The 15,019-nt window shown below is 39.9% G+C and overlaps 1 protein-coding gene across 1 annotated transcript in view; it reads right to left on the bottom strand.

Annotated features, from left to right (window-relative positions):
- LOC116951417 (immunoglobulin superfamily DCC subclass member 4-like) overlaps positions 1-15,019 on the bottom strand; it is a 346,431-nt gene that overhangs the window by 310,120 nt on the left and 21,292 nt on the right. The window contains exon 2 of the mRNA XM_032970032.2: positions 8,736-9,212. Coding sequence (XP_032825923.2) covers positions 8,736-9,212 — 477 coding nt within the window. The remainder of the gene's footprint in view (positions 1-8,735; positions 9,213-15,019) is intronic.

Genomic DNA, 15,019 nt, shown 5'->3' with positions numbered 1-15,019 from the left:
CGGAGGTTAGAGACAATAAATGTACTGTTATGAACAGCGAGCTTGGGCAGCATACACTGCTGGGAGGGATAATGGCCAGTGGTTGAGATCAATGGCGAATTGGCAGTCAAATGACGGAACAAGCCTGAGAGGTCCGTTTGGGTACAGGAGCTAGTTAGATTGTCACGCAACAAAATAATGATAAATAGTGACAGCCTTTATCCAGCAAGAAATAATCATGGTTCATGATGATGATATTGTTATGGTCAGATCTAAATATCTAACATGTTTTTTTAATTTCCATTTGATTGTATAAGTTTTTAAAGGATGCAAAATATTTAAACTCATGTTGTGATTTTGATTTAAAGCTTTCGTGACTGCAGGGATTCATATTCTTGGTTCTTTCGGTAAAGTCACGTAGAAGGGAAACAATAAAATAATAAAAATATGAAACAATAAAATTCTCACGACGTTTCGAGTGCAACACAAGCAATCATCATGAGGTGTGAAAACCACAGCAATGTATTTTTTTCTAATTTTCTTGCTGTGGTTTTCACACCTCATGATGATTGCTTGTGTTGCAGTCGAAACGTCGTGATAATTTTATTGTTTTTTTATTTTTATTGTTTCCCTTCTAAGTGACTTTACCGAAAGAACCAGGAATATCATGTTGTGATTGTTGGATTTTTTAAAAGTAGAAATTGTCATGTGAGGGGTGGACAAAATCTGTTTTCAAAATATGTTGGTGAAGAATTTAAGATAAAGGATCAAGATTGAAAGCCTCAATTCATGCATGGGATGAGATAACGTCTCAACCAAATGCAATTGCAATATTTTGGAATCCAAGAGCGTTTTCAGTCTCATGATGATGATGAACAGATGTGAAATAGAACAGAGCCCGTGACTGACTTCATTAAGGAGGTGCTATAGATATGTAATGTATATATATATTTCCAGGAGCCACCGCATGTCAATTCCAAGAACACAGGATATTGTTTTCCTCTACAGGAAGGTTAAATATGAGCCTGTAAGACATTATCTTGGTGTCTGGTAGTAAACATCTATCAATATCATAAAATTTAAAATTGTATCTTCAAATTATATTTTATTGGCTAAAACCTAAGCCTTTTAGATTTCTCCAAAAGGCCCTCCCAATTCAGAAGCACTAACTTTTCTCACTTCAGTCTTGTGTTTGTAAAATGGACGTATTTATGATTATACGAAATGCATTCTAATATTTAGAATTATGCAATATCCATACTTGAGAACTTTTGATAACTCCATGTCGGCAACAATTTCAATGAGAATTAATGAAATTCAACATTTGGACCAACATTTTTGAGGATTATGAATATTCTACAAAAGGCTGTGATGCAGGCAACAACGCAATGTGACTTGTCTCAAGTTGTTTAGTCGGCTTGTTGTACATGACTGTGGTTTTCATTATTTATTTTGAGCCCAACTTTGCAGCCTTATTTAATAAGTTCTGATATAATTTCATGTAATTCACTCCATTGGTGATTATAATGAACAAATCTGAGATGGTTAATATATTCACTATTATTGCTCATACCTACATTTCTCTAATTTGATTCCAGAAAATGGGTGATTTACGTGAAAGTTTGTAAAATAAAAAAGCAGACATGGGAGGTAGAACTGTAAGTTGGTTGGCATTGGAGTAAGGGATGAGAGAGGTCAGTATCTAATTGAGTTTGCAGTCAAAAAGGATTATTCAAAATAATATGTTTAGTTTTATAGATCAGAATTCATATAAGTTGCATCGCACAACGCTTTACAATTTGTAGTCGTCCACGGTGGAGCGAGGAACCACAGACAAACAGAAAAGCAACCAGGCAGTGAGTCAGTGCCAACAATGTCCCAAGCTCTACAATCCTCTATTTAATACAGTAAGCTGTTTTCAGCCAATTCATAAGGGTTTATACATATGGGAGGAATCCAGAGCACCCGAAGAAAAACCCTTTTTTAACCAAAGTGGTGAAATTAAAAGTTTAATTGACTTAAATCTAATGCATTAACCGCATGACATCTCTGCCTTCAGCGAAGTCGGCACAGGAAGTGATCACAGGCTGGTGCCAAGCCAACGAGAACACTAATTACCGTCAGTGCAAAACAACAGGGGTTACATTAACAATAGTCGGCCATGAGGTAGCAACGTTTAGATATCCATTGCACATTGTTACAAATACACGAAGTTTATTACGTACCTCAAATAAAATACTAGGTTGATAAAAAAAAACATAATTGCGGCACTAGGCTACTTGGAATAAAAAAAAATTAACCAGTTTAATACGATTGTTTCCAATATCATAATTATCATCATATCCTGTCTAATCAGTTTAGAGCCCACTCACTAAACCGAACAGTTACTTTACCTCCAAACTGTCCGAATAAGAAATCATCAAGATGACTGCATTGGTGAAATTTGGCAAGGAAAGATGTTTGAGGGGGATAAATTGAGAAGAAGCAATTTGTCCCAAATTACCATAAACATTTTTAACATGGCATACAAATTGTAGCATATCTGAAGCTGCATAGGTTTCCCTTTGGAATTGTAGAGCCACTAAAAATAGAGTGAAATAATATTGTGTTTCCAATCATGGAGTCATAGTTTACGGAATAGGGAGTTTGAAAACAAGATTTATATTCAGCACAAAACACATGATACACATATGTCATACAACACCACACAACCTGTACCAATGCTGTTTAAACTTAAATAGAACTGAACAGCAATATTTGCATACTTTTTATATTCACAATTGTTCTTTGAAAAGTAATTCCTCTTAAATATGTTAATGACTTGAGGATCACAGATTTAATTTCGGCCTTGAAAAAATAAAATGTAGAAAAAAATCATCTCCCACTGGGTCCTGATCAGAAAGGTTCAAAAGGGGTTTCAATTTGTGTACGACTGATGGTAAGGTCAATTTCTGACACTCCTGCAAGTCATTGTGGTTCATTCCAATAATCAATGTAGCCCCAGTCAGCCCTTTGCCAAATGCCAGTCGGTGAGAGCATGTCCGCCAGACTGCATTAGAGTGCATTGACTAATCACGCCTTTTTAGACATTTGAACGACCCTGTTCAATATTAGTCTGCTCACCTTGTATCTTAGTTGATTTCACAGGGATGAAAGGGTTTACCTTTGACTTATGCTCACAAAGTACAATTCCACAGAAAATACGAATGAACTCAACAAATCAACTTAAAAAAACACACAAGTGCATTCTATATCCAGCTTATAATGCAAAGGACCCCAGAGAGAAATAATACATAAGCTCATGCCTATCTTCGTCGATCTTATCGCATTTAATCAAGTGTATAACATTTATTATAATTTTCCGTATTAACTTTAAACTAAATAATATTCGTAGAAATATTAATATGTACAGGATAAAAAAAAACACTTAAGCTGAACATCTTATTTCCCAGACTCCTTTGCAAGGTGGCAGCAGTACATTAGCGACACAGTAAACATAGCCAAATAGAAAGATATTTTATATCTCATTTTATTTAGGCCTTGGGTTATGAGAACCGCACCAATTTACTCAATGTTCATGCACTTGCTTCTCCAATTCAAATGTTTGAAATTATCTTCAACGGTCACTGTGAATAACTTTGACTCCTCTTTTAATATGCATTTTGCTTTCTCCATATAATCGTTTACGGGCCTGTTGTGACTTTGTAAATGCGTTTTCTATTATTTCTAAAGATATTTATGTAGTACTTTGTGAGTGCTTGGATGGCTGCGTAAATCTCCACACAGTAAAACGGTGCATGATAATCTAAAGAAACCAGGCATAACGGTATTTTATATTCACTTCGTGTTTTCTATCATCTAACAGCATGTTTGTGATCGATTATGGAGAAACCATGCTTATAGCTAGCTTGCTCATGTTGTTGGATGGCCTCTAAATGTTCCATTATTTTATTCCCAAGGCAAGGTGTTTATTTACTGTACTTGCTATAACAGACGAATAGGTATGTTATTCTTAAAGACAGTTTTATCCGCATTTTTATAAATAATTATTCAGGTATTTAATTAACGTGTATATTATTTAGTTAATAGGCCTGCTAATTTTCTTCAAAATAACTGGTCTTTGTTCTTTGGTGATGTCAACGGTTATAACATTCAGTCCAAGAGCTAAAACCACCCCCATAGTCACACTGTGAAGGGGCAGTGTTTACTTCTTCAACTATCACGTGGAACTTCCTCCACTTCAACTAAAAATGGGTTGATTCCTGGAATACCCTCTCAACAAAATCACTCCACTAATTTTGAATGTCAATCTCTATCATGCGCCATCGTTCCATCTTTGACCTATCATTATAAACAATATCATTATAAACAGTTAACATAATTGGATTTTGAAATCATGAAAATTATTATATTTAAAATGTTCACTTTGAGAAATACAATGTTCCATTATGAGTTAATGCTAAATAGAATACAAGTATGAGCTAAAATACAAGCTCTCAAAGCCAAACTTGAATAACTAGAATTCAGCGTAAGCTGGACGGCTATTTGAAATAAGTATGTAGAGATTTTGCTTTTTTATGGAATTCATTAAAACCATGGACACTGCCGCCATCCAAATGCTTGGCTTGCTCAATCCCTTTTGTTTTAAATTTAACTTTATAGTAATTTTACAAATATAAAAAATAGGATACTCAAGCATGTCAGAACAATCTATTCAGCATTTTTCACCCAGTGAGCCTCAGCCTCCACCTCTGCGTCATAGTGATGTTGAGTGACTCAGATTAAACTGTAGGTACATACTCTTCGGTTCTTTCGGTAAAGTCACGGAGGTAGAAAAATAATAGATCACGACGTTTCGATTGCAACACAAGCAATCGTCATCAGGTGGGACAACCACAGCAAGAAAAAACTGCTGATGTTTATGTTGCCATGGCGTATTAAAAAAACATGTTGTCATGGTGTCATGATAAGCACGATGGAACTGTAATCTTTAGGTCACCGTTTGATCTCCCGATGCGGAATTTTAAACAATGCACAAGTTTCTCAAGATCCCGTTGCCTCTGTCCACCCAGCAGTATATACGCGTACCACCACAGTTGGTCGATTAGCAGGTGGCATGTGGTAGGGTAGGCTGTGGATACTCCCACCTCTTCCGAGACATCTTACCAGCGTGAACGTCGGTCAAATACTCCCTAGAGGGGGCTCTCGTGAGCTCCCTCTAGTGGAGGTCCTTCCACCAGCAGTGACGTGAGCAAGACTGCACATTTACCACCGAATTAGATGTGAAGCGTATCTTGATCAGAAGGACGTTGTACTGAGATCTATAGAATGCGGCATAACACATGCCTCGTTTTTGACGACCATGGTAATCCGTGCCGAGACTGTGCTCACAACAGGTGGGGCCAGAGAGCTACCGTTCCCGCAGCAGTCTGCCTCGGCCCCTCCTGATGCCAGAGAGTTTCAGAACAAAGCCTCCGAGCTCCCTTCCCAAACTAAACTACGCGCTTAGGCCCAGGCTGACCCTGTATACTAGCACTGATGGCACAGGATCAATATGCTAACCAGGTCAGTGATATCACTGTCTTGGAATAACTTCCCATGATCAAGGGATTTCCCTGATTGGAAAGCCCAATTACGCCCTTTTCCATGTCTCACAGATAAATATTACAAAGCTAAATTTCACTTTTTCAAACAGTAACACATTTGGATATTTTTCTAATAACCCACCTTTTTCGAAAATACTTTCTCAGTCATCTATTAATTTATTTTCAAGTGTGACTCATTGTCTAGGCCACAAACAACATCACCCCAGAGTGGCATAGTCTCATTCAATTTCAGATCATAATTGGTCACTCATACTCTTTGGAAGGACGTTATTAACCAGGTAAAGTCTCAACTGACTGTGACTGTGATGTTTCCATCCTACCTGCCTATGTCAGCTGTTATTTCCGACTCTCTGTCTCTCTCTCTCTCTATGCCTCTCTCTTAGATCTCTAATGCTCACATGTCCTTTGCATTGCACTCTCATGCCTCTGGATTGCATTATCATGCTCACATGTCCTTTGGATTGCACCCGTTGGGTTGCACTCCCTCGTCGAGGAGGCCGCTCTCCTATCTTACAGTTACATGCTAATTTCTCACATTAACATCACTAGCCCCGGCCACTTCTTTATGTCCCTTGGGCTACACCCATTTAACACCTTTTCAAACAGTCTGCCTCAGCAGCAGACCATGCTTTCCCACCTGATGACGGACGCTTGTGTTGCGCCTGAAACGTCTTGATTTATTTAAATGTATTTTATACCTATGTGACTTTACCGAAATAACCAAAGAGTATGGATTCCTGCAGTCACGAAAGCTTCAAATCAAAATTGGTCACTCATTTGATAAGCTTCATTTTGCAGGATCAACCCCACCAAACTTAGACTCCCACAGTTTAAGTGCCTATATGGAAAACACCACACGAATACATACTGCCTCAAATTGTTCCTCTCCAACTAACCCGAGCTGCTCTTAGTGTTTCCGAGGCACCTTACAAGCATAAGCACGTGTATTTTCTTCGTGTCTGGATGCAGAAAATCTATATGGCCGCATGATTCATCACTTTAACCGAGCGTGCGCAACCTCGGCTTCCCCATCAGCAGAAATCTGTCTTCTTAACCTCACATGTGGCCATTCCTTTTCCAAATATCAGCATACATTCTCGCAGATTTATGATGCCACCGTGAGGTTGTCAAACCTGAAGGAATGGATCGATGGTTGGACGCGGACCTTGCACACGTGGCTTTGCAAGATGTACAATGCAACTGATCTGGAACACACTGGGCTCTATAATGGAACAGGAGGTTAATATGTTCATGCAGGCGTGGGATCCCCCTTTTAATAATTATGCTACATGGGGTTAGATGGTAATGTCAAGCTATTTACTATAGTAAATAGGATACTACTAATGCTTTTTTTTATTTTACCAGGTAAGGCCCACTGAGCTATACAGCTCTTTTTCAAAAGCGACCTGGCCCCAAATGATAGCTCGACAAAGTGGCTTATCGCGTGGGAAATTGATAGGAGCCAAATACTTCTAAACGTGTGTTGGTTCTAAATGTCAATGTCTGCTCATTACGCTCGGGAGTCAGACAGTATGTCCATGGTTGTGGGGGGTTCACAGTGTTGTTGCATTAGACCTGATGTTCTTATTCATATTGCATCCCGACGTGTCTCTATTTAAATCACTGACGTGTCATGTCGACTTGCCTCTTTTTGGTTCTCGCCCCTCCCTCCACTCTTCCCTTTTATTAAAAAACCACGGACGTGGCAAAAAATGTTTGATAAAAAAAAATGTGATGCCACGTTGAAAGTAAAATTTTGCAAAATACAATAGTCTCGCCCAAATCCACACAACACTCACCGGTTAAAACCTACACATTTGTAAGACCATTTAGTTTGCCTCAATGTAATGTTATACAATTTGCGTATAATTTTGTAACTTGTAAGGAAATGTGTAGATGATCCAATTTGAATGAAATTTGAGTATAACGTTGTGCTGCTATTTGGGTCCCACGGTGGTGAGATGTTAACTACGTCGCCTGGTATACAGGAGGTTGTGGGTTCGATCCAACCCTGATGCCTGTGTATGTGAAGTTTGCATCTTCTCCCCGTGATCGCGTATATTTTTCCGGTTCCTCCGGTTTTTCCCTCCACATTGAGAATCAACATGCGTTTAGAGTATTTGGCTGCTATACATCTCCACATGATAAGCGACTTCGTTGAGCTATCATTTGTGGTCAGGTGGCTTCTGAAAAAGAGCTAGATAGCTCAGTGGGCCTTACCTGGTTTAAAATATACATATATAGTAACAAAAAGCACCACATAGAAAACGGTTCCGATTGAACAAAGGGTTGCCCATGCCCTTTATGGTAAAGGTGCATTTTGAGCCCCATGTCTCATAGTGGCCTCTGGAAGTACTGCTTCCGGCACGCCTGGCATGAGAGTGGCCGCTATTATTGCTCATTAAACACCTCTGAGGACAACACACACGTTGGGAAACGTTACATAATCCACGAGGACGAAATATTGTTCTTCTTCCTTCATATTTTACTTGGTTGCATGCGTAAGAAAATGATGCTGGAGGAAATCTACCATTAAATGAATGCTTACACGTATTGTGCACTGCCTAACGTGATTATGTAAATGTGCGTGCTTTGCTCACATGTATCATCTTAAAATAAGAATAGCATGTTCGTGAGCTATTTTGATTATGCCACTGAAGCCTTTTCGAACATCTCACCAAGGTTTGCACAAGCTATGTGTTGTTTTTAAACTTTGAGGAATGAAGCTTTGGGCAATGGTCCTTCAAAGCAAAACTAACCTTAATCTAATGGCCAGAGCTTGATATCCTATTATATATCTTTCTGTTACGACCCAGTGCAAATTACCTAGCTGGGGTATTGTTAAGTCTGTGCTGGTTTCCTAATGCCAATTTAATGCCAAAGCAATTCCTTAAGTTTGACACTAATCACATATTCTAGGGACAATACATTGTATAATGGCTTCTCATCTGTTGGTAAGTCAATTGGCATACTCTTCCTTCAAAATAAATTAGCAGACAATATGTCTCTTTTACATATCTGTTTCTCAACGTAAAATATGTAAATGTATTTCTTACAACCCATGAAGACAAGCGTAGGAAGATGCAGCCGTCCGATGATTCGTAATTTACACATGCAGAGGTTTCCCATACAGGGTGCGAAGTGCCTCACCTGCGAATTCCAGTTGTATCGTGCGGCTGACCAGAGTACCTTCTTGTCTGTGAGCGACGCACACATATTCTCCCTTGTCTGAGTTTTCGCCACCATGTTCAGATTCCTGGGCTTGGGACAGGAATATAGATCCGTTGGGTAACAGTGTCCAGCGTGACGAAACATTGAGGGTCTCCGAGAGGAGCAGGGGCATGCCGTTTTTGCGCCATGTCACGTTGAGGGGCTGTTCTCCACCATTGCTGATGTTAACTGGGCCTCTCCTGCCACCCACAATGCCCCCACGGTGACCAAACACACCGCTGCCGCCCAAGAAGCCTTGCCCAGGATGACCAGAACCAAGTCCTGAGCCCAATCTCGATCGGATGGCTGGGCAATCGAGCAGCACCGGCCGCCCTGGCACCACGAACACGTCCGTGGGTCCAGGGCCGCAGTGGAGGTCGTGCGCTGCCACCGGCACCGCCACCGTCACCACAGACTCTGGAACAAACAACGCAAGGCCAGTGCATCGCGGTTAATGTCCACGTCGCGCTTAACAAGATATCAATGTACTGTGCGTGCAATTTGTGTAACTACATGTGGAAAATTATCTCAAAGCGTTAAGCCGTATTTATGTACACAACACACATATATATAATAAAGCATCAACCGAACCACAAGAACATTTGTCAACATAAAACATCATCACAATTAAACATTTCTATTACAGCATTTGGTCAATACACTGCTGGATAAATGCCTCCCCATGCCTCGTCGGTCGTGGGATTTGTTGGACTATACTTCCCCCCCGCTGATTAGTGACGGGTTGGTGAAGCAGATGCCCCAGGTCCTGTTTCATATCACTTGCCAATTATTTCCCGGTGGCTGGCAATCCACATGTGGCCTGGTTTATAATGCCTGCAAACACTGCTCCACCTCATCGTAAGTAATACACAGGATGAAATTGGTTCAAATACTTCAATGGTGACCATACGGACGGGATATTCTGCCACTGGCTCAAGGCCGCAAATTGAGACGAGCACCACCCCAATACTGTGCTGACTTGATCACGGACAGACTGTTACTTGATTTGACAGAAACTTGATAACGTCTAGCAATGAGAAATGGACAATGCTTGACCAATGCGACCCTACGAACCATCCACACTGCGTGACCACTCCACCAAAGTCAATATTTTGCACGTAATCAAAAAACACGATCGTCTGCTAAATTAACACTCTTTTCATTGTTTTACGGTGGCTTATCTCAACTCGTAAAGGTTTAATTCAGGTCCTGTGGGCAATTCTGTTTCTGCCATTGTACTTTATATTTGCCCTGCAACTCGGTTGAAATATGAACAAACTTATCTAAACTCTGTGACAATAGTCTTCAAAGCATGGCATGGGTACTTCTGTAGTTTTAATGAAGCCTTTCAGCATCTTACTCTTAGCATATTTGATGTTTTATGTTGAAATATATAAATAGTCTATTGGTATTGTGAAGCCAGCCTAGTTCCCATGTCCCATGCTGGATCATTCTACAAGTATATTATCATCTATCATTATTATCATTCTATATCCGATGCTGGACTAGCATATGTCCCTCATCGTACTATTTGCCTCGGGAGCCGAGTATTTCAGAAAGAGTACATGACACGTGGCTATTACACTGTAGACTCCTTGCACTCTGTTGGTTGCAAAGATGGTCGCAAAGCTCTTCTTTAGCTTCACACACTAGACATGAGATTCATACATTCAAATTCATTTCTCATGGGCTCACATGACACAGAGAAACATTTATCATGCTGGGACTGGGATTTTGCTACAAAAAGAATTGAGAATGTTCACATATGGCAATACGACCCCTGGCAATCTTATGTTTTACTGACCCAACAAATCATGTCATTATATTATTGGTTCTTTCGGTAAAGTCACGTAGAAGGGAAACAATAAAATAATAAAAATATAAAACAATAAAATTCTCACGACGTTTCGACTGCAGCACAAGCAATCATCATCAGGTGTGAAACCCACAGCAAGAAAATTTGAAAAAAGTGGCTTTTTTCTCTTAATGTTAGCACCACGGACAGCGATTTCGCTGCGATTTCGCTGTCCGTGGTACTAACGTTAAGAAAAAACGCCATTTTTTCCAATTTTCTTGCTGTGGTTTTCACACCTGATGATGATTGCTTGTGTTGCAGTCAAAACGTCGTGTGCATTTTATTGTTTTATCTTTTTATTATTTTATTGTTCCCTTCTACGTGACTTTGCCTAAAGAACCAAGAATATGAATCCCTGCAGTCACGAAAGCTTTAAATCAAAATTAATGTCATTATAGTTAAGCTCAAACATGGACACTGAGAAGGAATCGTGAAGAGATGAACACTCAAAATTACACTGGGACAAGAAGGGAACCATATAAACCTGATAAAAAATCCAAATCCGAGACATCACTGAAATTTGGTGTTAAGAACAGCGGGCCTGGGCATGACATATTGTTATAATGGATGATGGCCAGCGGAGAACACTGATTATAGCCTGGCAACCCAAGGAAAATCTGCACCTGAGAGTGCGACCCACCAAGGAAATGAAGGGATTATATAATTTTACGTGCAGAAGTGCAATGGGTTATTGTACATTGGAGGAGCAAGAGGGATGGTGGCCACATGGGGAGGCCTGAACCCAGCAGTGGATAGACCATGGCTGATGATACAGTGAGAGTGATTTATTCTTATTATTCACGCTTGCTAACTAGCATTCTTGCCTTATCTACTTTCAAAAAGAATCACACATTTCACTGCCCCAACCTTGTTCAGACCTTCCTGTTCTCGTAAATCCAGATAATTGTACTTCGTTTTAGTGCTATACCTTAATGTGTGTTAGTGACTGCGTATTCAATCATATTAATTTGAGTTTTATCACGTGGGTGTTTTAGAACTGTCTGTCAACATGATAAATTTTGCAGAATTTCAGCTTCAACCTAATTTCCTTCATGGCTTTATACAAAAAATGTGTAATGTAAATGTTCAAAGTTTATTGACCCTATTATTCAACCCTAAATTATTCATTATCGCTTCTCCACTAAAAAAAACTAACCACGAGAAAACTAATCAGAGATAAAGATTAAGTTCCTGGAAAACAACACTTTTAGTGGCCGCTTTAATTTGATCTTCATTACTGACTGCCAAAAGGGCTCACAAATGTGTAATGCAATCAAAGCCCCGTCTGGCTGACTGTGCGCTGTGTCTGGCGCTACTGCTCATGTGTACAAGAATCAATAAAAACAAGGCTGGTGGCAGGCAGTGGCAGGCAATTTTTCAAATTTGTACGACACGTAATGTATAAACTGTTATTATATATATGGTTTAATGTGACCGAACAAGCTATATATATTTATGTGATATCACGTTTCTGGGAACAATGATCTCTGAAGTTACAAAAATGAATTCTGGGAAACAGTATATGAGGTTTAAAACATGAAAATGGCAAAACAACCACTATCACGACCTCTTTGTTTTCTTTGTGAAGATACCAAGAATGAGTTTATGATTTTAAAATGTCGAATTTTGGATTTCCACAATTTCATGGGCAATTAAAAACAACATTCACATTATTAACGTAATGCAATTACTTTAAGTGCCTTCGTGCTAACAAAAGCTACTTAACTCAATGCCATGATACACCCCATGAGAGTTGGCACAATACGTGACATAATTTCTTGTGACATCATACGTTGTGATGAATCTGAAGTAAACCCATTTTCTGAGTCACCCCTACATTCCGTACCTCGTCCTGAGTTTTTTTTTTTATTTGTGGACTACGCCAAAAACTGAGAACACATTTAGCTGATACGAAACATGCTGTATCCACACGGCTGCCAGGATCAGGGGGGGGGGGCGCTGTCATGACAATTGGGGGGCAGGGGGGTGCAAAGATTCACCCACTTGCGATTCAATGATTTGTTCCAATTCATGGTCGTGGTTAAAAAGACATATTATGCTGGTTTAATTTTAGTCACTTTCTAGTGGCTGGAGGGGTTTATGTCAACACATTAAATATGACACACAGAAGAAAAAACACATTTACTCTTACATAATAGATTTGGGACATATATCATGAGATTAATAATCGATTGTGATCCGTAAATGTATGATTACACGGCAATAACAATTGTATGAGCTCTCCCATTCCTTTGGGGCATGACGTACCTTTTCATTGGCCCATAGGTGTTCAAGAGGCCTGCTAGGTAATCCTACGGGACCCAAAACGTTGTAGGGAGGCAAGAGGATGTGCATACATAGTGTGGATGATGTGTGAGTAGAATGTGACCATAGCAATGTGAAAAACAAAGTTTGTAAATACAACATTCGCGTGTTTTACTTGAGTTTCACCACCGGGGTGGATTGATGTGGGTAAGTCCGTATGCAGCATTATATTTTGTTTGCAAGGCCAGAATTGTTAGCTTCGCAAGTCTACGAAGAAAGGTTTCACTTTCAGACTGAATCTATTTCAGTGAGTTACAGCGCTGTGTAAATGCACCGCTGGGTGGAGAGGTTCCTGACCCATTTCAGCAATTAGGGGTTGTTTAACCATACTTCACCATGCTGGACAATGTGGGTTGGTGAAAGGTTCGGGGAGAGGGGGGCAGGATTAGATTAGATATTACTCGCAACTGATGGTAGTCATGGCTGGGATCAAAACTCAGGATCAAACTCAGCATAGTGCAACGGTCTACCCACTGTGCTGCTGCAGCTCCGCCCCGAATAAACTGAGTGCTATTATTATATTTCTAAGCTACAACACTGGCGATGTACGCAAGTTCCGTAGCTGCACCAGCAATCTGCTGCATTGCATTTGATACGAGATATATGGTTACAATGGTTTATTGACACACCGGGTAAAAACGACGCGTTGATTAAATATCGATCATTTGTATCATCGCTACGATTCATCAAATCGTGTAAGAATCCATGTTCACTTGTATTCATACACGCTGTGCGCAAAAGGGCGCATATCATCCGATATCTCGTGGAGGCACATACATTTATGCGCAATATATATGTATATATTTTTTTCTTGATTCAAATCACGGCCCTGAATCGCAACTATTCATCAAATTACCGGGGAGATTAATTGTTCCATCCCGAATACATGTCGCGAACAGCGACAACGACAAAAACAAGTTGTCAAAAAGTACTCTTCATTTTGACGTCTGCTTAATGTATTTTTTGAACTATTACTCCCGCGTGTTTGTGTGCAAAACATCAAGTACAGCTGTTTAATCGTGTGGCAGAACTCCTATTACAGTATTGGTGATTCCCTTCGTGTGAATTCACTAACCCACGGGGTTCAACCAATACATAATATATCACGCTACCTGCAGATTGCTTTTTCCAGTTTTACAGATTTGTAGATAAGAGGCGTGTAAAATGGATTACAGGCACATTTTCCTGTTGGCCCTGTTTTAATAGTTGTGAGGAATGGCTAGCTAAATTAATCTTGCTACCTGTGATTCCACACAGATAACGATTCGATAGCAGGTATGACGGGCTTAAAATTGTCTTTAAACTGAAGATAAATGTAAAAAAAATCTAATTAACTTTGTTGCTGCACTACATTTGTTTCTATATTGCATATAAATAACTGGTCACAGGATGAGATGGTGTCAAGTGTAAAGAACAAATAACAGACAAATCTTCATCTTATCAGTTTTTTTCTTTTAAAATTAAGAGGAGGTATGCAAACATTATGTTTTATATTGAACATTTCTTGCAACTCAGACTGTTGAAGATAAAGTCTGGGAATAATTTTGATGCATAAAATGACAACTTCTAGGATGCATTTGGCAATAATAATAATGTGGTGGTGGTGGTGGTGACTGCAGCAGTAATAGTGGTGGTGGTGGTGACTGCGGCAATGGTGGTAGTGGCGGTGGTAGTGGTGGTGGTGCCTGCGGGGATGGTGGTGACACTGATGAAAAACAATGACGTTCACAGTGACAAGCGTCACCTGACGGGCGTGTTAAGTACAGTCTACAACCCTTATTAACTCTGGCTTCTCAATTTCTGTGCTATGAAAAAGGGCCACTGCCCAAAACGACACCTATCATACATACCTATTTTATTTTGAGGCCACAGTGTTGTTGAAGAATGTGCCGGCTCTGTGTTTATTAATTGTGCTTGTGCACCACTGCCAATGCAGCATCACAAGTGGTGTAACTACATGATCCGCTCAGGGGGTGCTGCAGTCAGTCTGGTGGAGCCCCAATATTTGATTTGTCTCGCACGTTCGTACTTAGGCTATACATCG

Source organism: Petromyzon marinus, chromosome 1 (assembly GCF_048934315.1).
Source record: "Petromyzon marinus isolate PM22_M1 ecotype Great Lakes invasive population chromosome 1, UKy_Petmar_22M1.pri1.0, whole genome shotgun sequence".
Taxonomy (NCBI): Eukaryota; Metazoa; Chordata; class Hyperoartia; order Petromyzontiformes; family Petromyzontidae; genus Petromyzon; species Petromyzon marinus.
The sequence above is the reverse complement of the archived record's forward strand: the minus strand, read 5'-3'. Positions and strand labels throughout refer to the sequence as shown.